General features: G+C 46.7%; 2 protein-coding genes across 2 annotated transcripts in view; both read right to left on the minus strand.

Moving 5' to 3' along the window:
• Positions 1-381: 381 nt before the first annotated feature.
• MPL (MPL proto-oncogene, thrombopoietin receptor) lies at positions 382-10097 on the minus strand. Its single transcript, XM_072127894.1, has 12 exons — positions 9793-10097; positions 8541-8694; positions 7948-8111; positions 7096-7241; positions 6868-7024; positions 6482-6596; positions 5398-5561; positions 4604-4746; positions 3661-3820; positions 2266-2353; positions 2067-2154; positions 382-953 (listed from the first exon to the last, which is right to left on the minus strand). Exons 1-12 carry the CDS (start codon positions 9929-9931, stop codon positions 690-692), a joined length of 1782 nt encoding a protein of 593 aa, XP_071983995.1. The 5' UTR covers positions 9932-10097; the 3' UTR covers positions 382-689.
• Positions 10098-18547: 8450 nt separating this feature from the next.
• TIE1 (tyrosine kinase with immunoglobulin like and EGF like domains 1) overlaps positions 18548-24894 on the minus strand; it is a 30856-nt gene continuing 24509 nt past the window's right edge. Inside the window, exons 16-23 of the mRNA XM_072127023.1 lie at positions 21803-21913; positions 21529-21719; positions 21327-21440; positions 20795-20865; positions 19856-19896; positions 19474-19570; positions 19297-19396; positions 18548-18958 (exon numbers count right to left, since the gene is read on the minus strand). Of these exons, the coding sequence (XP_071983124.1) occupies positions 18887-18958; positions 19297-19396; positions 19474-19570; positions 19856-19896; positions 20795-20865; positions 21327-21440; positions 21529-21719; positions 21803-21913 (797 nt within the window). The 3' untranslated portion in view covers positions 18548-18886. The remainder of the gene's footprint in view (positions 18959-19296; positions 19397-19473; positions 19571-19855; positions 19897-20794; positions 20866-21326; positions 21441-21528; positions 21720-21802; positions 21914-24894) is intronic.

A 24894-nucleotide genomic window follows, 5' to 3' on the forward strand; every position in this document is an offset into this window, starting at 1 on the left:
GCAGAAAAAAAGAGCAACAATAATCCAAATGACACATTTCTCTGGAACAAATGAAGTGTCATAGTGGTACATAATGGGGGTCATTTACTAAGGGCCCGAATCGTGTTTTTCTGATGTTTTTTTCGAAAATTTCCAATTTACACCGATTTTCCCTGAATTTCCGGCGCACGCGATCAGATTGTGGCGCATCAGCGCCGGCACGCAACCGGCGGAAATCGGAGTGGGACCATACCGGCCCACAAGACAACACTCACAAACTGGGGGGAGGGGGGGGGCAGAAAGAGGGGGGCGTCCTATCAATTAACTGCAGATTACAGACCTCTAATCCAAAGATCATATTATTATATATTACTTCCACTACTACAACTAATATACATGATAATAACTATATAAAGTATTTATTGTTATATATTATTACAGCTCAGATCCATCCATTGCGGGGGGTTCACATACTTTGTTGTCCTCTGTTACATATTTGATGCATATACATTCTGTTACAATGTGACGTCCTCCCTGCCCTGCAGTATGTGATGGGCACAGGTGGGGGGTAGAACGGTGACATAAAGATCCCTTCCCACCCCCGATGTCATCATCCTCCGGACTCTCTTGCCCTTCCCCATCCTCTTGTTTCCCCAATTATTAATGTTTCCAGGACTGATACATCCGTCATGTTACAAGATATTCTCTGCTCAGCCCAAGCTCCAGCCTGTGGGCAGGTAGGTCTGGTTGGTGAGGCCCCCAGGCAGCGGACTATGGGCACTGATGCCCGGGCTCAGCTCCAGTGGCTCCAGGTTGGGCCAGTACTCCTCGTTCTGGTAGCTCGGGGGGGCAAGCTGAACATAATCCCGGGACACGTGTTGTCTGTCACTGGTGGTGGTGACTTCACTGAGGATTTCCAAGCATGAGGTTTGTGCTGCTTCCTCCTGAGGCTTCTCATACAGAGTGGAGTTCGGCTGAGAGAAGAGATAACACAATGGTCACACTATACACCTGGAGCTTCTGCCATCAGCCACCAGGGTCACCCAATGCTTTCTCAGTCACCCATAGGGTCCGTCCCTCTGTGGTGTCCAGCAGGAGGCTCCTTTCAGCTACTACTTGGCACCGTCTCTATGAGATCCTGGTGTCTCCATCTGCTTGGTTTACGCACATTACAATACTATAGACACCAAAGCAGCAGCAGGATGGTGGCCCCGGGGTTATTACTGGGAGCTGGGAGCCAGTGTCACCACTAAATCCCCAGAACTTGCCCTGTAGGAAGGTGCTTGAACATTGTGGTTTCTTTTCCCCAATCTAATGTGTTTTTACTCATCCAGTGTTTTCTGTGTGTCCCAAGAAAGTTCTGTGTCTGCCCTTATCTGAGCTGCTTCACTGATCTTGTGTCTGCCTCGGCCATCACCAAACTGAGCCGCAGCAAAAACCAGAGTGAAATCCATGGGACCACCAAGACTATGCACCCAGGACTACCCAAAATGCTGCTGGGATCAATGGGACCAAGGGGGGAGATGTGCATGAAGTTATCCCCGAGTTTCCACCAAACATTCAGGTTTCTTCCCAAATGCAAAATTGGCTAGTGGGGAATGTGACCAATGTACAGAATACATATGTGTTACACAAATAACAGCAAGAAAAACATAGGAGCAGCATCTGCCTATATATTATCTCTGGCAAAAGAAATCCCCATTGAGCTCTGAACCTGCAGGTCCACAAGCTAAGTAGTTCTTAAACCTTCTTTACAGTGTAGCTCCCCCTGGTGGCCAGTGCTTCTAGAAAACACTCAAAGAGGACCTGTTACCCAAATGGACAAATGGAACTGCTTACTAAAGCTTTGCTAGCGGTCCAACAATTACACTGTTCCCCACCGCAGTGTTAGATAGCGTTACCGGAGGTTTCCGGTAACACTATCCTTCTAACACTGAGGCGTTTGTTCAAGCCGAAAATTTCGGTGACAGGTCCTCTTCAATCAAATTTCCACAAGGCTCCACTGCTTATATTTATAACAAAATCCTAGAAAGCTTAATAATGAACATACAGGTAGGTGCTGGATGATTGTACTTCCTAGGACTTACCTGATACTGTTTCTGGATCTCAGCCAGGAACGTGTCCAGGACACGGTGCAGGTTCGGCAGAGGAGGCCATAACTTGTCCTTTAGCCTCCTAGAGTAGAAATGTCATATAGGGTGAGTATTATGTTGTTATACACGGGATTATTGCCCCTTCATTGACTACAGGTGACACAATGTAGAGAAAAGGATGGAGGTAACTTACCTGTAAAATGAGGGGAAGATGTAAGGCAGTAAAAGTCCAGCTGCCAGGACAATTAGAAAAGAGGCAATGACCACCGGGACCACCCAGACTGCACGAGGGAAACAGAGAGTAACAATTACTGAGCTTTAAAGCGGCCATATTGGTTTATACCCAACACCCCCCATTCATTTATACCACCTCCAATCCCACCCCTAATGTTGTAGACCAGTGGTCCCCAAACTACGGCCCGCGGGCCACATGCGGCCCGCGGACCGTTTTTATCCGGCCCCTTGGAGCGCCAGCGGCTTCTGCTGAGGCCCCCGGCAAGTCGCGGCAGTCAGGCAGGAGCCTCCGTCCGGACAGGAAGCTCCTGCCCGCCCCTGAATAGTGCTCGACGCGGCCGATACAGCCGCTCGAGCACTATTATTACAGGTGGAGCGATGTGGCCGGAAGACGACCCCGGCGCACATCGCTCCGTGAACCTGAGTGTGCGGCCGCGTGATGACATCATCACGCGGCCGCGCACCCCTTCCCGGCCGACAGCAGCCCGAAGATAGAAGACTCGGGAGCCGCTGCCAGAGGTGAGTATAGGATTTTTTTTTTTTAACCAGCAGCAAATATATTTTGGCTGCCGGGGGGCCCTGATATAAAAAAAATAATTAATTATGGGGGCCTTAAATATAGTATAGGGCAGTATAGGGAATAATTAATGATGGAGGGGCAGTATAGGGAATACTTAATAATGGAGGAGCAGTATAGGGAATAATTAATAATAGAGGGGCAGTATAGGGAATAATTAATGATGGAGGGGCAGTATAGGGAATACTTAATGATGGAGGGGCAGTATAGGGAATAATTAATGATGGCGGGGCAGTATAGGGAATAATTAATGATGGAGGGGCAGTGTGGGGAATAATTAATGATGGAGGGGCAGTATAGGGAATAATTAATGATGGAGGGGCAGTATAGGGAATAATTAATGATGGAGGGGCAGTATGAGAAATAATTGATGGAGGGGCAGTATGGGAAATAATTAATGATGGAGGAGCAGTATGGGAAACAATTAATGATGGAGAAGCAATATAGGAAATAATGATGGAGGTGCAGTACAGAAAATAATTAATGATGGAGGGGCAGTATGGGAAATAATTAATGATAGAGGGGCAGCATAGGAAATAATAAGTGGTGGGGGGAAGCATAGGAAATAATTAATTATGAAGGAGCAGTATAGGATATGTGCAGTGTACAGAGGAATTTCTTATTTTCTTTTTTTTTACTTTAGTCCGGCCCTTCAACGGTCTGAGAGGGACCGTGAACGGCCCCCTATGTAAAAAGTTTGGGGACCCCTGTTGTAGACTCTTCATGTTGTGCCTTACATGAGAGAAGAACCTACAAACGTCCTGTGATGTTCCTCACCGCTGCTGGAAGAAGATTTGGTGGTGACTCTCGCAGACCACTCGCTCCAGAATCCCTGGATTTCTTCTTGGTCAGGACCTGCTCTGATTTGCAGGATGTAGGTTTTATCGGAGACCATGGAGATCTCCTTGGCGTGGGCTCCGGAAGGGACCTGCACAGTCTTATAGAAAACGATATTAGGCACAGTCAGAGGTGTAACCGGAAGCTTCTGTATCCTAGGATCTGTCCATGCCTATCCTGTGCCATATCACACCTGCTCCCGAGCGCCACCACCCTAGTCCCCCTTCTATTCGGCAGTGTCATGTGCACATGGCCGTGCTTCCTTACAGAGATGTAATTCTGATGTTATCTCATGCCTGTGTTCCTTAATCTGAACCATAACTAAAAGTCCCTAACCTGATCTTGTACCCAGATGCCACCTGACCTTCTCCTGCCCTGACCTGATCTTGTATCCAGATGCCACCCTGATCTTCTCCTGCCACGACCTGATCTTGTACCCAGATGCCACCCTGATCTTCTCCTGCCACGACCTGATCTTGTACCCAGATGCCACCCTGATCTTCTCCTGCCACGACCTGATCTTGTACCCAGATGCCACCCGGACCTTCTCCTGACCTGACCTGATCTTTTAGCCAGATGCCACCCTGACCTTCTCCTTCTCTGACCTGCACTTGTACCCAGATGCCACCTGATCTTCTCCTGCAATGACCCTGCCCTGGGCCAGCTGCCTCCAATCCTGTTGCGATCCAGATCACCCACGTAAAGGAAAAATGTTGCAAACTGGCCCTCAGACGTTGCCCTTGCGATGAGACCCTAGTCCAGCTGCTCTGCTGGCACCGCGGGTCTTCATCCACCCGTCCTCTGTAGTCATATGGATCTCACTACAAACGGTCTTGACTTGTTGACCTCATTTTCCCACTTTCTCCAAAAGTTGATACTTTACCGTCCAGGATTTCCCTTTGTCTGTTGAGAAGCGGATTTGATAGATGAGCTGCGTTCTGATTCCTGGCATCGGACTTGACCAGTTAAGGGCCAGCGTGTTCCCCGGCAACTGGTGGACATGTAGCTCTGGAGCTGGAGGTTTCACTGTGATCAGGGAGATATGAAAATTCAGAAACAATGAAGAAACAATAGTTCACATATTTGCAGAGATCCTCAGGGGTGGGGCTAGTTCTTATTATTTTAGTTTTAGTTTCCTTTCTCACAACTAGAAGTAAATATCCAGATAAATGAAGCCCCCTTTCTTAAATTATGTCATCTGGACCACAGAGTAGTGTATTAATATGACCTCTCGTGAAGAGCTCCTCAGGGGTAAGGCTAATTCTCTAGATTCTCAACACATTAGTTCCAGAATTCCCTCCTTACTTACTAGGAGTTTTCACGTAAATGAAGGTCCTTCCCCTGGAGCCGTGCATGTCCACTATGTATTTGTATGAAGCCTCTTAAGGAGCTCCTCAGGGGCGGGGCTTCCATTGTTCACCGGAGTTCCACAATGCCCTCCACACTTACTGGGGTTGTTTCTAGATAAAGGTAGTTCCCTCCCTTGGACCAGGGGTTTCGGACACTGATTTGTGTATTGGTCTGATATTACTGTGTCCGGTCCATGTTGAGGAGCAGCTTTCCAGGACACCATTGCTCTACAGTGACCACCCATGAATATACTTGATAGGTTGGATCAGAGCTTGTTGTATCATATATCATTCATCATTAGAGGACCACACATTGAGGAGCACTTACCTACATGGTTGATCCAGAAGGGGCTATTATAATAGAGGCCACACTTCCCTACCACGGATGTTACGTTCAGTTTCACAGACGTGGAGCTGTCATTCCTCGCTGGGAACACGCAGTGACAATCCTTGTGCTGTGCAGAATACTGGCACGGACGCCATGTGGATGCGCTGTGTACGGGGAGAGAGAATATATACAGTATATATGGATGATGTGTAGCTATAGAATATGACACATCCAGCACCAGATGTACGAGGAACTGAATGTGGAGCAGATCCCTCCAGCGTTAGCTCCGGGGAAGGACCTCTGCTGCTCCCCGCTCCATATAGTCTATGTAACACAGAACATTGGGGGAGGAGATTCCTGTGAATAGTTCGGATCATCACCCATTATTTTTATTATTAACAAACCTTTAACTTGTATTCTACCTCTTCTATTTATAGATCTCTGCTGGGTCTCAAATTCAGGATCTGGTCTACTGGAGGCAATGAGCACAGGCTGTACTACTGTCTATGAGAGGCAGAAACAGTGACCAGAAGTGGTAGAACTGCGGCAGAAACACTTATAGTGACCACAGACATCCCTTTCTTAAATTATGGCATCCAGACCACAGATCAGTGTATTAGTATGACGTCTCTTGAAGAGCTCCTCAGGGGCAAGGCTAATTCCCAAAATTCTAAACACATTAGTTCCAGATTTCTCTCCTCGCTTACTAGGAGTGTTCAAGTAAATGAAGATCCTTCACCTGGCGCCGCGCATGTCCAGTTTATGTAATTGTATGATGCCTCTAGGGGAGCTCCTCAGGGGCGGGGTTTCCATGGTTCACAGGAGCTCCACAATGCCCTCCACACAATGCCCTCCACACTTACTGGGGTTGTTTCTAAATAAAGGCAGTTCCTTCTCTTGGACAAGGGATTTTGAACACTGATTCCGCGGCCACACTTTTGTCGGGTTTCCCGACTTTTTGCGTTTTGCGCCGAATTCCGCCGGGATTTTGGTGCGCGATGGGATTTGGGCGCAATGGTGACCATATACATCACTGCTGTCTATGAGAGACTGAAACAGTGACCAGACCACATTATACAGATACCTGTCTTGTCCATATTTATAATGCACTTCAAGGTACGAGGCATCCAGGACCTCCTCCTCCCATCTGCAGCAGACCTGAGCCAGGTCAGAGGTGAAACACCGGAACCCAATGGTTTCTAAAAGAGAGCAAAATCCAAGGTTTCTGTAGGGTGTGAGATGTCGCAGAATATGAAATGAACTCAGAATGTTAGCGATAACCACCATATACACCCAGGACACTAAGATCTGCGCAATGTGCTGCAGCTTTCTGTGCTCTGCAGGTGCATGACCCTATAGGCTCTGCATTATTGATCAGGACACAGAGACAGAAGCTCTGCAGGGTGAGGACCAGACATCTCCAGGCTGGGAGTCGGATAATCTGCACTCTCATGTTTTACATCCACCTACCTGCAGACTCCACACTGGTCAATGTGACCTCCTCAGACCAAGGACCCCAAATAGACGGCTTCTCCCCATCCCAAGATGTGCGGACGCGGACATGATAGAGAAGGAAGGGCTTCAGCTGCGGGAGCAGAACTTCTTTCACATCTCTGACCACCACCGACTGAGAAACACAACAGGAGCCATTACAATGTGCAGACGGGTCACTGCGGGTGCAGGAGGAGGGTCACCTACCTGGCGCTCTTCTTCATACGACCAAAACTGGACCTCATATTTGAACATGAAACTTACATCCAGCTCCGGAGGTTTCCAGGTGACCCGGAATCGGTCAGAATCTTCTTCCCAAACAACTTGTAGGTTATAGGGACCCGGTATTATTACTGCAAGAGACAACCCAGTGATACTATAGAGACTGCACACAGGGACTGCACAGGAGGAAGAGACTGCACACAGCAACTGCACAGGAGGAAAACTCTGCACACAGCGACTGCACAGGAGGAAGAGACGGCACACAGTGACTGCACAGGAGGAAGAGACTGCACACAGTGACTGCACAGGAGGAAGAGACTGCACACAGCAACTGTACAGGAGGAAGAGACTGCACACAGTGACTGCACAGGAGGAAGAGACTGCACACAGTGACTGCACAGGAGGAAGAGACTGCACACAGTGACTGCACAGGAGGAAGAGACTGCACACAGCAACTCTACAGGAGGAAGAGACTGTGCACAGTGACTGCACAGGAGGAAGAGACTGCACACAGTGACTGCACAGGAGGAAGAGACTGCACACAGTGACTGCACAGGAGGAAGAGACTGCACACAGCAACTCTACAGGAGGAAGAGACTGCACACAGCAACTGTACAGGAGGAAGAGACTGCACACAAGGACTGCACAGGAGGAAGAGACTGCACACAGTGACTGCACAGGAGGAAGATACTGCACAGGCGGAGGAGACTGCACACAGGGACTGCACAGGAGGAACAGTCTATACATAGTGACTGCCCAGACTTCATTTCTAACTTCTATTACTTTAGGATATGAGGAATTACTCCCTGATACCTGCAGGAAGTCCAGATTTCTTACCAAAAAGCTCCAATTCTATCTTGCGGCTGCGCAGGAGACGGTTTGTCGCTTTGTCCCTCACATAAACATTGAGGTCATTGAACAGGATGACATCATCGTGCTCGCAGACGTAGAAGGTGCGGGGCCCAGCCTGCACAGTGATCTCACACTCCTCCTCCGCCTCCCTGCAGGGAATCAGAAGGGAACAATCTGGGACCTGAAGTTTTGTAACTTTGTAACATATTATGGGGCAGATGTATCTTTTATCAGCAATTTGCCCCTTTATTTATTTGTTGCGCATTTCAGCTCTTTGATTTACCTAAGGCCAATTTTTCTTATGTTAAACTGTGTTGGTGTTTTTGCACAATTTTTTTGTGCAATTTCTTTAATTTTACACAACCATTAGCGAGGACTGGAGTGTTTTTTGTGCATTTTCGTGACTTTTTAAGTGCAAATAAGTGATAAATCATGTTCCAATATCTGGGCTGGATACAACTGTAACAAAACTTTTAATCACAAATACATTTTCTGCCTTAATCTTATGTTCACTGACAGCAATCAGAAATCACGGGATATTACCTGACATGTCTCATAGTGATCCCTCCTTCTCATACCTGTCATAGGCATAATAGAAGCTATAGGAGACGTCCCCCGCGCCTCCGCCATCCCCACCCTGCAGCTCCTCCGCCGCCCAGTAACACACGACCGTCTCCAGCTGCCGGGAGAAACAATGAGGAACCCCACTGTCTCCAGATAAGAGGATGAGGTCTGCAAAATATAACGTGTCAAAGGCAGGAAAGTATGTGAACCCCTTGCTTGTTTATACAGAAGATGCGGTGTCAGCCACTGGTAGTAATGTCATGTATGTACACAGTGACTGCACCAGCAGCAGAATAGTGAGTGCAGCTCTGGGGTATAATACAGGATGTAACTCAGGATCAGTACAGGATAAGTAATGTCATGTATGTACACAGTGACTGCACCAGCAGCAGAATAGTGAGTGCAGCTCTGGGGTATAATACAGGATGTAACTCAGGATCAGTACAGGATAAGTAATGTCATGTATGTACACAGTGACTGCACCAGCAGCAGAATAGTGAGTGCAGCTCTGGGGTATAATACAGGATGTAACAGGATCAGTACAGGATAAGTAATGTCATGTATGTACACAGTGACTGCACCAGCAGCAGAATAGGGAGTGCAGCTCTGGAGTATAATACAGGATGTAACTCAGGATCAGTACAGGATAAGTAATGTCATGTATGTACACAGTGACTGCACCAGCAGCAGAATAGTGAGTGCAGCTCTGGGGTATAATACAGGATGTAACAGGATCAGTACAGGATAAGTAATGTCATGTATGTACACAGTGACTGCACCAGCAGCAGAATAGTGAGTGCAGCTCTGGAGTATAATACAGGATGTAACTCAGGATCAGTACAGGATAAGTAATGTCATGTATGTACACAGTGACTGCACCAGCAGAATAGTGAGTGCAGCTCTGCAGTATAATACAGGATGTAACTCAGGATCAGTACAGGATAAGTAATGTCATGTATGTACACAGTGACTGCACCAGCAGCAGAATAGTGAGTGCAGCTCTGGTGTATAATACAGGATGTAACTCAGGATCAGTACAGGATAAGTAATGTCATGTATGTACACAGTGACTGCACCAGCAGCAGAATAGTGAGTGCAGCTCTGGGGTATAATACAGGATGTAACTCAGGATCAGTACAGGATAAGTTTTATTCCTTGTTTTGTTGGAGATGAAAACCATTAATCCTGGATAGTCGGATATTGTCCTGTAAGACACTTTAGGTCACAACTGTTAGAGATAGTTAGAAAATGATCCCCATAACTTACCTTCTTCCGTTACTTTGGCTTTGAGCACAGAGCACAGCAGGGTGAGGAGCAGGCAGCAGGTGACAGTAGGTTGGTGTCTCCTCTTTATGTCTCCAGGCATCTTTAGGTCTCCGTAGTGGATACTGGAAATGTTCTGCATACACTTATCTAGAGTGATAGTCTGCAGCTTCAGGAAACCCCAGTCTTTTGGGTGCGCTGGTGCCCCATGAGGCGGCAGTGTGTGGTGAGCCGGTGACAGTGACACAGCGAGCCCCTCCGTGCATCCTGTTGGTGGCTGGTGCAGGAGGGTATTGCGGAGCAGCAGGAACCAGAGAAGGAAACAGGAGGGAAGATAAGACGTTCTCCGGAGAACCCGACATCATGTAAGGACTGACACTTACTCCTAATTTTCAGTGAATACTTTGAGTTAGTTCCACAACCAAAGTACATACCTTACAAGAGACTGTTATACATAATAGGAACCTGTCAGCAGGACCATACAGACAGTAGACATGGAGTTATTAGTAGCAGCAGGACTGTGATATATGGATCTTCTCCAAGTGCACTGAAGTTTTGTTCTGACTCTAAGGGGGGGGTGTGCCATGAGCAACTTAAAGGACACCTGTCATCAGCTCTGTGCCACTTGTCCTGTCACCACTACCTGTTGGAGCAGCTCACAAGGATCCCATCACAGCCTTTATCTAGTCATTTCATACATTATTCATTGTAAAATCATCTATTATTTATTATGTAAATGAGGCTGGTCACATGGTCAGAGGCAGTGATGTCACCGCTGTTACCCCTCCCCTCTCCTCCCCCTGCTCATGTCTGTGTGTAATGTATAGTAAAGCATTGCTAGTGCATCTGCTGACATGCTGCATCCTCCTAATACTCATGTGAGAGACACAGACATCAGCTACACATGAATCTGACATGTTCTGCTGTAACATGGCTGCCTGGAGCTGCTGTATCTCTCCTATACACACACACATGCACACACAGGCTGCAGGGGGCGTGGCCACCAGCACCAGGAAGCACATCATTATACAGCCTCACATCATTATACAGGCTGTCAGTCATGCACTGGGGGCGTGGCTGTGCCTCCCACTCATGAATAGAGTGGATAGCTTGAATATGCTAATGCTTCATTGGACATCTCACAGGTCATTTGCATACAGCTTTAGGACCTCATTGCTTAGGATTACAGGCATGTAGAGGGACAATGAAGGGATAGAGGCAATGCTCTCTAATGGCAGTTTATGAAAATATATTTAGTTTAGGGGGGTTATTTTGCATGACGGGTTCTCTTTAAGGCAGAAAACACAGAGCACAGCAGTGTGAGGACAACCCCCAGTGCAAAATGCTGGAATATAAATACATATTTCAACGCCGCTACTAAAAACATACAGAAAGGAGAGACTTGTGCTGCTCCTGTCTTTATATCAGATACAGTCTAAGGGCTCATTCACATGGCCATCCTGGGGGCCGTGATATGGTCGACATGGCTCCTTGTCTCCCCGCACCGTGACCGAGTCTGGCGGACTATGGAGGGAAAAGGGGTGAAGAGTTGCCACCCCTCCCACCACCCCTCCTGGCCCTGTACTTGCCCCTCCCACCACCCCTCCTGGTCCTGTGCTTGCCCCTCCCACCACCCCTCCTGGTCCTGTGCTTGCCCCTCCCACCACCCCCTCCCGGTCCTGTGCTCACCTGGGATCAGGTGGGGCAGAGTGCATGGCCGTGGGAATGAAGCCTAAACCAGATACTTTGTAACTATTCCTTAGCTGTGAGAAGGCAGGAAGATTTTGATACTTAATGTATAATGTTTGCAGTGAAGATCTCTATTGATTGCAACCTTTAAAGGCTTATTTCACAATATAATTGTCCAATATCACTTCCAACACCATAGAATCCAGAATGGGGTCTCCTGCTCCTGGGACAGTGTTTAGTTCATGAAATACGGTCAACACATTTATTTTATAGACAGAATGGGGCAGATTTACTTACCCGGCCCATTCGCGATCCAGCGGCGCCTTCTCTGCACAGGATTCGGGTCCTGACGGGATTTGTGAAGGTAGTTCCTCCGCCGTCCACCAGGTGGCGCTGCTGCGCTGAAAATCATCTGAATGCGCCGGAATACACCGAGCTGGACCAGGTGAAGGTAAGCGCTTCCTAAGTGACACATTTTCGGTTTTTAAATGCGGCGGTTTTTCTGAATACGTCGGGTTTTCGTTCGACCACGCCCCCCCGATTTCCGTCGCGCGCATGCCGGCGCCGATGAGCCACAATCCGATCGCATGCGTGGGGCAATTCAGGTACAATCAGCGCAAATCGGAAAAATTTGGGTAACACGTCAGGGAAACGCGAATCGGGCCCTTAGTAAATGACCCCCAATATGTTTGATTAAAGCCAATAACAGCAGCACAGTCTCTGTGGTAGGTAAAAGAAGGGGATATGTGCCGAGTGGAGAAACATGTAATATGAGGATTTGTTCATTATAGGATTACAGATATAGGGCCACATTTAACACTTTTATGCGCCTAAGTGTAGTAGTTGCGCCTAAATTCGGGCGCACTGTTTTCCAGAATTATCACAAGCTACAACCATCTGTGATAAGTATATTTTCTGCCTCTTATTAATCACTTTACTTTAACACAGTTTAGGCGCAATTTAGGCGCAGTTTAGGCGCAATGTTAGATTCGGGCAGTTACATGTCATCCTGCTACAAGCTCCTCTCTGCTTCTCCCACAGCCCAGAATGAGAATAACACTCACAGCAGCACCCAGGTGTGTGACACCCAGCACCCAGTGACCTCCTCAGCAGTGGCTTCTCCTGGAGGGGATCCCCCAGTGCTGGTCTCCTGCTGCACCCCTGTAATTCTGCACAATATCCCCCTCAGACACTGTGCAGAATTACATGGGGGACACTTGTATGTAGTATCTGCTAAATTCTGCAAACTTGTGCAAACTTCTCTTGCTCTTGCTGTGAGCTCAGGTTTTGCAGAATATTTTGTAAATAGAAGGTGATGACCTGTAAATAGAGTCTGCAGCTCCTGTCTGTAATGTATCTAATGTATCTATTATATGTCCCAGTGTCTGGCTGAGCTTTGCTGCTAGAAATGAGCTCTTCTGCAAAGGGGCTCAGTGCTTTCTTCTCAGATAACGCCACCTTCGGGCTGGAGTGTTTTTGCGCCCGTTTTTGCGCCTAAATGCAAAAGTCGCACGTGATGAATATCATTAGGCGCAGCAAAACATCTGGAATTGAACGATAGATGAGGGAAAGGTGGTTATTTTAGCTGCGTGGCTAATTTGACGTTTAATCGCAAAAATGGCGCAAAAACGGTGCGCCTAAACGAAAAGGCGCAAAAACAACAGAAAAAACAAGTGATAAATGTGGCCCATAATGCTGAAATGCACAAAGCAGGGGCATTACTACTGTGGTAGCAGCCATAGCAGCCGCCATGGGGCCCACATTGTCAGGGGGCCCCGGCATCTGACCTGACACATTAAAGAATGAAAGATGTGCACCATTATATACAGCATATACATTATATACACAATTATAAACATTGTATAGCATATTTATCAGTGCATAAAAGTGTGTAAGAGCGTATAAATGTTATAAATGTTTGAGTTTACAAATGTGTATATTTTCTAGGGGTGTACGGGCCCCATTCAAACATCTGCTATGGGGCCCTGCCTCTCTTAGTTACTCCCCTGGCACAAACTATAGATGTAGTGCAATGCTGCTAGACATTTATAGCAGCATTACACTACATCATGTGCAATCCCCTATACATATTTACACTTTTTCATTCCTTTACACTATGAACACATATCACTCATGTCTTAATGAGAAACTTTCTTCTGTCCTTTTATCTGGCAGAGGAGGGTAATGTAGCAGGTGGCCAGGAGGAAGGAGAAGTACTCTTCAGGGGTCATGCTCTCTACGAAGACATGAACTCTGGACAGGTAATTTCTCCTGAATAATTTACAGACCAGACATTGCTGCTTGTGATTTATGTTACAGGTCAGGCTAGAAGAAACAGGGCTATGAGATCAGTCCGTTTTATGAGCAACCCACCAGGAATATGCGCCTACGCAGTTCTCCGCTCAGTCTGCTGAAGGAGGCTAGACAGCAAGGTGATGGAGGTACACAAACTACGTAGAGAGTGCTGCCTAGTTGAATTGTGCAGAGATGCTGCGCACGCGCAGTTCGCTGCACAGCGCATCGAGCCACCGAGCAGAGCTTGCGTACGGCGCACCGCGCAAGGTTTCCTGTGCGGTGAGCTGACATCGTAATCAGGTCATCTTTAACAGGGGATATTATGGGAACGGGGGGGGGGGGAAGGTAGGGGGGGAGCAGAGCTATCAATCCAGGTGTCATGTAGTGTACTCTGCAGTGATTATTCACACCTGTCACCATTAAAAGTCTGCCTTCTGGTGACAGGTTCCCTTTATGTCAATCCCCTTTAAATGTCCTATAGCTGCAGCTCTTGAGATAGTAGCACAGACTTTGCTTATCAATATGTTGCACTGATTCACTTGTGGAGTTCAGATAACACTGAGCATCTACAGGAGAGACTCCCCATCTTGTTATACTCACTACATCCATAGGATTTACACTCACCGGCCACTTTATTAGGTCCACCATGCTAGTAACGGGTTGGACCCCCTTTTGCCTTCAGAACTGCCTCAGTTCTTCGTGGCATAGATACAACAAGGTGCTGGAAGCTCCTCAGAGATTTTGCTCCATATTGACATGATGGCATCACACAGTTGCCGCAGATTTGTCGGCTGCACATCCATGATGCGAATCTCCCGTTCCACCACATCCCAAAGATGCTCTATTGGATTGGGATCTGGTGACTGTGGAGGCCATTTGTGTCCAGTGACCTCATTGTCATGTTCAAGAAACCAGTCTGAGATGCTTCCAGCTTTATGACATGGCGCATTATCCTGCTGAAAGTAGCCATCAGATGTTACAGGGGACATTGTGCTCATAAAGGGATGGACATGGGCAGCAACAATACTCAGGTAGGCTGTGGCGTTGTACCAAGGGGCCCAAAGACACCATGACACCACCACCACCAGCCTGACCCGCTGATACAAGGCAGGATGGATCCATGACACCACCACCACCAGCCTGACCCGCTGATACAAGGCAGGATGGATCCATGACACCACCACCACCAGCCTGACCCGCTGATACAAGGCAGGATGGATCCATGCTTTCATGTTGTTGTACCAATTCTGACCCTACCATCCGAATGTCGCAGCAGAAATCGAGACTCATCAGACCAGGCAACGTTTTTCCAATCTTCTACTGTCCAATTTCCATGAGCTTGTGCAAATTGTAGCCTCAGTTTCCTGTTCTTAGCTGAAAGGAGTGGCACCCGGTGTGGTCTTCTGCAGCTGTAGCCCATCTGCCTCAAAGTTCGGCGTACTGTGCGTTCAGAGATGCTCTTCTGCCTACCTTGGCTGTAACGGGGGGCGATTTGAGTCACTGTTGCCTTTCTATCAGCTCGTACCAGTCTGCCCATTCTCCTCTGACCTCTGGCATCAACAAGGCATTTCTGCCCACAGAACTGCCGCTCACTGGATGTTTTTTCTTTTTCGGACCATTCTCTGTAAACCCTAGAGATGGTTGTGTGTGAAAATCCCAGTAGATCAGCAGTTTCTGAAATACTCAGACCAGCCCTTCTGGCACCAACAACCATGCCACGTTCAAAGGCCACAAATCACCTTTCTTCCCCATACTGATGCTCGGGAGAACTGCAGGAGATTGTCTTGACCATGTCTACATGCCTAAATGCACTGAGCTGCCGCCATGCGATTGGCTGATTAGAAATTAAGTGTTAACGAGCAGTTGGACAGGTGTACCTAATAAAGTGGCCGGTGAGTGTATATACCACATGTATGGACTTCAATTTATTGTATTTATAGGCTTCATATACGGCTTTAATTGGCTTTTATATACTGTTTTATGTAGTGAATCCATAAGGTTTTATACTGTCTATAAGCCTTTGTATACTGGATCTATTATTCTGTATCTATCACATAATAATGTATCTGTAATCTTCTAAACATTCTATAGGGGTTTCTATCCTATTTCTACAGTTTTATGTACTGTATCTATAGAACTTTGTATAATAGGTTACTATACACTGTAACTGTATGGTTTATATTTTTTATTTCTGTAAGGTTTTAATACAGTATCTATATCAGATATTGGGGTAGATTTACTTACCCGGCCCACTCGCGATCCAGCGGCATGTTCTCTGCGCTGGATTCGGGTCCGGCCGGGATTTATGAAGGTAGTTCCTCCGCTGTCCACCAGGTGGCGCTGCTGCGCTGAAAAGCATCTGAACGCGCTAGAATTCACCGAGGCCGGCTGAGTGAAGGTAAGCGCAAGCTTCGCAACACAATTTCGGTTTTTAAATGCGGCGGTTTTTCCGAATCCGTCGGGTTTTCGTTCGGCCACGCCCCCCGATTTCCGTCGCGCGCATGCCGGCGCCGATGCGCCACAATCCGATCGCGTGCCCCAAAATCCCGGGGCAATACAGGGGAAATCGGCGCAAATCGGAAATATTCGGGTAACACGTCGGGAAAACGCGAATCGGGCCCTTAGTAAATGACCCCCTATATTCGCCTCTATACCAGGTATTTATAGGGTTTTGTATATAAGGTATCTATGGGGTTCTGTATATCAGGTATCTCTCAGTTCCTTTATCCTGCTCGGACCCTAAGGGTGAAGACACACATGGCGTTTTTGGGCCGTTTTTGGGCCGTTTTTACTAAGTGCGTTTTCAGATAGTTAAAAACGCATGCGTTAAAAAACGCATCCGTTTTTTAAAAACGCATCCGTTTTTTAAAAACACATGCGTTTTTGTCAGTTTTTCCGAAATTGCGCAATGAAAAACGGACAAAAACGCATGCGTTTTCAAAAAACGCATGCGTTTTTTAAAAACGGATGCGTTTTTTAACGCATGCGTTTTTAACGATCTGAAAACGCAATTAGTAAAAACGGCCCAAAAACGGCCCAAAAACGCCATGTGTGTCTTCACCCTAAGTCTATTATCTCTGATTCACTGAACAGCGCCCCCATCTGATTGTGAGGGGTCCCAGCAACAAGATCCCCCATGACCTAACAGCTGCTGTGAATTTGCCTTAGAAAATGGGAATATTAGGATTTTCCATCACAGCCCCTGGAAATTCTTGAGACCCTGGTGACCCTATAATGTGGGTGCTGGTCCCAGACAACCTGGATCACTGCCCATTACATGGGATCGGTCATTGGTCCTGACAGTTTCTTATTTCCCCATGAAGTATCAGTCGTGGGTTCCACATTCTATTATTCCTCTGTTATTGCTCACGGCAATGATTGGGCTTAGAGCTCTGCAGGTGATGAGCATGAATGCCCCAGTTACAAGCGTAGATGCCCCAGTTACAAGCGTAGATGCCCCAGTTACAAGCGTAGATGCCCCAGTTACAAGCGTAGGTGCCCCAGTTACAAGCGTAGATGCCCCAGTTACAAGCGTAGATGCCCCAGTTACAAGCGTAGATGCCCCAGTTACAAGCGTAGATGCCCCAGTTACAAGCGTAGATGCCCCAGTTACAAGCGTAGGTGCCCCAGTCACAAACATAGATGCCCCAGTTACAAGCGTAGATGCCCCTGTTACAAGTGTAGATGCCCCAGGTACAAGCGTAGATGCCCCTGTAACAAGTGTAGGTGCCCCAGTTACAAGCGTAGATGCCCCTGTTACAAGCATAGGTGCCCCAGTTACAAGTGTAGGTGCCCCAGTTGAAGGAGCAGTGAGACAAGCTACAGAGCATAGGTGCCCCAGTCGCAAGCGTAGATGCCCCAGTTACAAGCATAAATACCCCTGTTACAAGTGTAGGTGCCCCAGTTACAAGCGTAGGTGCCCCAGTTACAAGCGTAGTTGCCCCAGTTGAAGGAGCAGTCAGACAAGCTACAGAGCGTAAATGCCCCAGTTACAAGCGTAGGTCCCCCAGTTACTTGCATAGGTGCCCCAGTTACAAGCGTAGGTCCCCCAGTTACAAGCGTAGGTGCCCCAGTTACAAGCGTAGGTTCCCCAGTTACTTGCATAGGTGCCCCAGTTACAAGCGTAGGTCCCCCAGTTACAAGCGTAGGTGCCCCAGTTACAAACGTAGGTTCCCCAGTTACTTGCATAGGTGCCCCAGTTACAAGCGTAGGCCCCCCAGTCACAAGTGTAGATGCTCCAGTTACAAGCGTTGGTGCCCCAGTCGCAAGCGTAGATGCCCCAGTTACAAGCGTAAATGCCCCTGTTACAAGTGTAGGTGCCCCAGTTACAAGCGTAGGTGCCCCAGTTGAAGGAGCAGTCAGACAAGCTACAGAGCGTAAATGCCCCAGTTACAAGCGTAGGTCCCCCAGTCACAAGTGTAGATGCTCCAGTTACAAGCGTAGATGCCCCAGTTACAAGCATAGGTGCCCCAGTTACAAGCATAGGTGCCCCAGTTACAGGCGTGGTGCCCCAGTTACAAGCGTAGGTTCCCCAGTTACTTGCATAGGTGCCCCAGTTACAAGCGTAGGTCCCCCAGTCACAAACGTAGATGCCCCAGTTACAAGCGTAGATGCCCCAGTTACAAGCGTAGATGCCCCAGTTGAAGGAGCAGTAAGAAGAGCTATAGAGCGTAGATGCCCCAGTTACAAGCATAGATGCCCCAGTTGAAGGAGCAGTAAGAAGAGCTATAGAGCGTAGATGCCCCAGTTCCAATAATGGAGCCGTAAGACGAGCTACAAACAGTAATGAGGTTTATTGTGTCAGTATACGGGGGCAGACGACTGTACAGGGGGGGCAGGAGACCCTCTACATACAGGGTCCGGCAGTGTAGAGCTGTAGCGGGGGAGGGGTCCGGCTCTTATCAGGCTCCTCCAGCCGCACTCATTGTCATCTCCATGTCACCCACTGCTGTGGTTCATGGGTGCAGCCGGAGATGATTGACACACAGAGGTCCGGGATCCGGCCGTGGGCTCAGTGCTCTCTCCGCAGTCCCAGAGAACATTAGTCCTTATATACAGAGTCCTTATCTCCAGCGAGCAGCGTACATCCAGGGGACGCGCCGCCATCCGCTTCTTACGCCTCCTCGGCCGTCGCATCGATTCCAGCGTAAGTGAAATTCTCGAACAACGCCATGTTCACGTAGGCCTGGAAGGTACAAGATGAGACATTGTCACGAACCTTCGGCTGTAGATGTGTATTCACCGCTTGCATCACAATGAGCCTTATCCTGCACATCACAGAATATGCACCCCATTGCAAAAGTCTTTGCACCCTATTAAATGAGTGCATTTTGATACATGGGATGAATGTCCTAAGTGTCTAGTGATGGGGCGGACAAGGGGCCATTGTTATGATACTCAGGTTTAGGGGGTCCACCCCTGACCCGCTTATAGCCCCCCCCCCCTCCATTGCCATAGGGGATCCGTGGCCATCATTAGTCTATGGCGGGATCCATGCTAGTGCCCCCTGCAGGTCATTCCTACCTTCCTGGCCTCCAGCATGCGGATGAGGTGCAGGGATATCTGGGTAAATGTTGGCCGCTCATAGGGACGGTCCCTCCAGCACTGCCGCATCAGTTCATACCTGGAACAAGCACAGATCATCAGATAGGACCCCCACCAGGACAGGACAGGGGGAGGGGGGTCAGTGTCATCACTTACACCTCGTCGTCACAGTTCCGCGGTTTTTCCATCCTGTAACCTTGCGGTAGTTTTTCATAGAGCTCTGCGCAGGTCATCCCGCAATATGGCGTCCCACCTGGAAACAAGAACCGAGCTGCTGGTTATGAAAGGTCCAATGTCCACCGGACCCTCCATCTGGAGCAGCGTTAAGTCTCACGACTGCGACTACAATTATTTGTAAGTTATTGTCACAAACATAGAATATATCTAATGATAATGAGGCGACTCTGCACATCACCTCCCAGTCTATACAGCAAAGGTGAAGAGTCGCTACAAAGACCAGGAAACGTCAGCTGACAGCGCGCTCTAGTGGACAGTGTGCAAACTGCAAGATGGCATAGACAAATACTTTATCACTTACCTAAACTGACAATCTCCCAGAGGAGGACCCCAAAAGACCAGCTGTGCAGGGAAAGCAAGAAAGGAAAGAAATTATTATTAAAGTTTGATACCCAATTTCCCCCCAGTCTGAGGATGCCCCATATGTGGTGGTGACTGCTGTAGGGGGCGCACGGCCGGCATAGAACAGAAGGAGGCGCCATCCACGGCAGATCTGCACGGTCACATTTTACAGGCTATAAAATGTTTAGTTTTTGTAATTTGGAAATATTGGGGAATCTTATTTTGTAGATGAGATCCCCTTTTCAGGTGCATCATTTCCGGGTGGTTGAATAGCTAATAATCAGATTTTATTAACTCTTTCCTGGTGCTATAATTCTTGCTTATGGCTTTTAGTACTTTTTTTCCCGGATGGGTTGTTACGGATGTGGTAATTTTGTGGGTTTTTTGGTGATTTTCCCTTCTTTTATGTTTTTAATTGATTATTGCATGGGATGAGACTTCAGGGGACTTGAATTCTTTTTTCATAATTTTTTTTAATTGCACTTTTTATTATTTTTTTACTGCTTTATTTTGTCCCAGGGTGGGACATAAACAAGTGACATAGTCAGCCTATGCATTCAGCACGATCCTAACAGACGGCTAGTGAAGGCAGCCCTGGGGTCCTTGGGGTCTGATCGTCGCGGCAATGCACTACAGTCACTATGACCACGGCATCTATAGGGTTAAACAGGCGGGATCACGATAGTCACAATCCCAGCTGTTACTGAGGGATCCCGCCTACCACATACTGCCGGGATCGTGGGCAATGACTATGACGTAACTCTATGTCAAGGTGCAGGAACTACCCGCATCCTATGACGTAGAGTTACATCAGCGCGCGGGAAGGGGTTACAGTACAGACCTACTATATATATCTTTACAGTATGTACCACATGATGTTACCATGGACAGGACTTACACATCGCTCTTGGTCGTGTAGACACTGTAGTTCAGGGACTCGATGGCCATCCAGCGCACCGGGAGCCGACCCTGAGAGACAGAAACCAACATTAGAACAAACCTAGTAATGGATTATAACATGGGGTGGTTTGGGCGGCAGCCCAGGGCACAAGACTTCTAGGGGGGGCCTTGGCCACCCAAACCACCGACCAAGTATTATACTCAGATGGACCTTTACCCATAAAATCCTCATAAATCTGTTCCTACTCTCAATACACATGTACACAAGAGCAATTTCAGGACCTTTGAAGGTCCTACAAAGGTCATGAAACCGTAGATTGAAAGCAGCAGAAGGGACTTATCCTCCATTCCCCAAGAAGCTGCTTCTAGTACCAGATGTAGGAAGTGATTCCAGACTTGTAGGGATAATAATATTCATACAGCCCTGTATTAAACCCAGATATTTCAGCAGAATAGTGAGCGCAGCTCTGGAGTGTCATGTATTTATAGCTATATTACTACTATAACCTGTTGCAGTTTTCATCACTTACCATCGTCTTCTTCACATAAACCTCTTCTCCTCTGGAGAGGCCGAAGTCGGCAATCTTAGCCACCATATTTTCCCCGACCAGGACGTTTCTAGCAGCGAGATCCCTGTGAATAAACTAAGTAGACAACAAAGCTCTATAGAAGTGTTCATACTGATCTGCCTGGTTCATGTATATCCCCCAGTGAGGACCCTCATCCTCTCACCTGCTTCTCGCTCAGGTACTGCATGCCTTTAGCTACATCTGAGGCAAACTGCAGGAGCTGCTGTGAGGTCAGCGTGGACGCCGTCCCGTGCTCCTTGGCGAACGCTGGATCCGTCTCCAGGACGCGGCTTTTCCGTAGAAAGTCCAGCAGATTCCCATAGGGGGCGTATTCAATGGCGATGTACAGATATCCTACAAGAAAGATCATAAATACAGGGTATAAGATCTCTGCTTCCAGTCAGTGAATGGCGGCAGTGCTGCAGTGTGAGGGTCACCTCTGTTCTCGCACGCCCCCAGGAGGTTGATGATATTGGGGTGCTGCCCCAGCTTACACAGGACCTCCAGCTCCCCCGCAAAGTCCCTGTGGTCGTTCTCCGATGCAAATTCTGCAAAATGTATTATAGATTAATGCAAAGCTCTAAGCAACAGGAGAAAATGGAATGCAGCTCTGGATGTGACTGGAGGACAAGACATAATGACGTCGATCAATGAATACATCTCATGATATACATGATACAGACAGAATACTGACTGCAGCTCTGGATGTGACTAGAGTACAAGACCAGTGAATCCAGCTCATGATATTACTAATGTACATGAATCAGGAACAATAGTGACTGCAGCTCTGGATGTGACTAGAGGACAAGACCAGTGAATCCATCTCATGATATTACTAATGTACATGAATCAGGAACAATAGTGACTGCAGCTGTGGATGTGACTAGAGGACAAGACCTAATGACGTAGATCAATGAATCCATCTCATGATATTACTAATGTACATGAGTCAGGAACAATAGTGACTGCAGCTGTGGATGTGACTAGAGGACATAACCTAATGACGTAGATCAATGAATCCGTCTCATGATATTACAAATATACATGATACAGACAAAATACTGACTGCAGCTCTGGATGTGACTAGAGGACAATACCAATGAATCTATTTCATGATATTACTAATGTACATGATTCAGGAACAATACTGACTGCAGCTCTGGATGTGACTAGAGGACATAACCTAATAACGTAGATCAATAAATCCATCTCATGATATTACAAATATACATGATACAGACAAAATACTGACTGCAGCTCTGGATGTGACTAGAGGACAAGACCAATGAATCCATCTCATGATATTACTAATGTACATGAGTCAGGAACAATAGTGACTGCAGCTCTGGATGTGACTAGAGGACAAGAACTAATGACGTAGATCAATGAATCCATCTCATGATATTACTAATGTACATGAGTCAGGAACAATAGTGACTGCAGCTGTGGATGTGACTAGAGGACATAACCTAATGACGTAGATCAATGAATCCATCTCATGATATTACAAATATACATGATACAGACAAAATACTGACTGCAGCTCTGGATGTGACTAGAGGACAAGACCAATGAATCTATTTCATGATATTACTAATGTACATGATTCAGGAACAATACTGACTGCAGCTCTGGATGTGACTAGAGGACATAACCTAATAACGTAGATCAATAAATCCATCTCATGATATTACAAATATACATGATACAGACAAAATACTGACTGCAGCTCTGGATGTGACTAGAGGACAAGACCAATGAATCCATCTCATGATATTACTAATGTACATGAATCAGGAACAATAGTGACTGCAGCTGTGGATGTGACTAGAGGACAAGACCTAATGACGTAGATCAATGAATCCATCTCATGATATTACTAATGTACATGAGTCAGGAACAATAGTGACTGCAGCTGTGGATGTGACTAGAGGACATAACCTAATGACGTAGATCAATGAATCCATCTCATGATATTACAAATATACATGATACAGACAAAATACTGACTGCAGCTCTGGATGTGACTAGAGGACAAGACCAATGAATCTATTTCATGATATTACTAATGTACATGATTCAGGAACAATACTGACTGCAGCTCTGGATGTGACTAGAGGACATAACCTAATAACGTAGATCAATAAATCCATCTCATGATATTACAAATATACATGATACAGACAAAATACTGACTGCAGCTCTGGATGTGACTAGAGGACAAGACCAATGAATCCATCTCATGATATTACTAATGTACATGAGTCAGGAACAATACTGACTGCAGCTCTGGATGTGACTAGAGGACAAGACCTAATGACGTAGATCAATGAATCCATCTCATGATATTACTAATGTACATGAGTCAGGAACAATAGTGACTGCAGCTGTGGATGTGACTAGAGGACATAACCTAATGACGTAGATCAATGAATCCATCTCATGATATTACAAATATACATGATACAGACAAAATACTGACTGCAGCTCTGGATGTGACTAGAGGACAAGACCAATGAATCCATTTCATGATATTACTAATGTACATGATTCAGGAACAATACTGACTGCAGCTTTGGATGTGACTAGAGGACATAACCTAATAACGTAGATCAATAAATCCATCTCATGATATTACAAATATACATGATACAGACAAAATACTGACTGCAGCTCTGGATGTGACTAGAGGACAAGACCAATGAATCCATCTCATGATATTACTAATGTACATGAGTCAGGAACAATAGTGACTGCAGCTCTGGATGTGACTAGAGGACAAGAACTAATGACGTAGATCAATGAATCCATCTGATGATATTACTAATGTACATAACATGGTACAAAGGCACAATACTGGCTGCAGCTCTGGGTGTGACCAGAGTATTAAAGTGAATGCGTCAGCAGATCAAAGATGCAACTATTGATGTGACTAATGTATAAGACATAATATAAAGGGAGATTATTCATTGCAGCTCTGGATGTGACAAGAGTACGGGGCCTGATCTTGCGGCATAATACCGAATGCAGTTCTGGATGTGACTGGAGTATAAAACCTACTGCAATAATAGAACAGTAATTGAAATGTATAATGTGACTGTAAAATATGATGTAATGGCAGGAAACGGAATGCAGCTCTGGATGTGACTGGAGTATTACATGTAATGCAATAAAAGGTTATTGAATATAATGTATGATGTGACTCACAAGAAGCAACAGCAGGATACTGAGTGCAGCTCTGGATGTGACTGGAGTATAAGAACAAATGCAATGGTAGAGTAGTAAGTGCTGTGTGAGTTGAGACTAATGTATATGACATAATATAAAGGCAGAAAATTGAATGCAGCTCTGGATGTGACTGGAGTATAACACTAATGGTAGATGGGTAAGTGCAATGTATGATGAGACTGTGTTAAACATGAAGTAACAGCGGGATTTGAGTGCAGCTCTGGATGTGACTGGAGTATTGCACTATACATTGTATCTTTAAATCTGCTACACGGTGATAATATAGAATTGTTTCCCCTAA

This window comes from Engystomops pustulosus, chromosome 10, assembly GCF_040894005.1.
Source record: "Engystomops pustulosus chromosome 10, aEngPut4.maternal, whole genome shotgun sequence".
NCBI classification, from domain to species: Eukaryota; Metazoa; Chordata; class Amphibia; order Anura; family Leptodactylidae; genus Engystomops; species Engystomops pustulosus.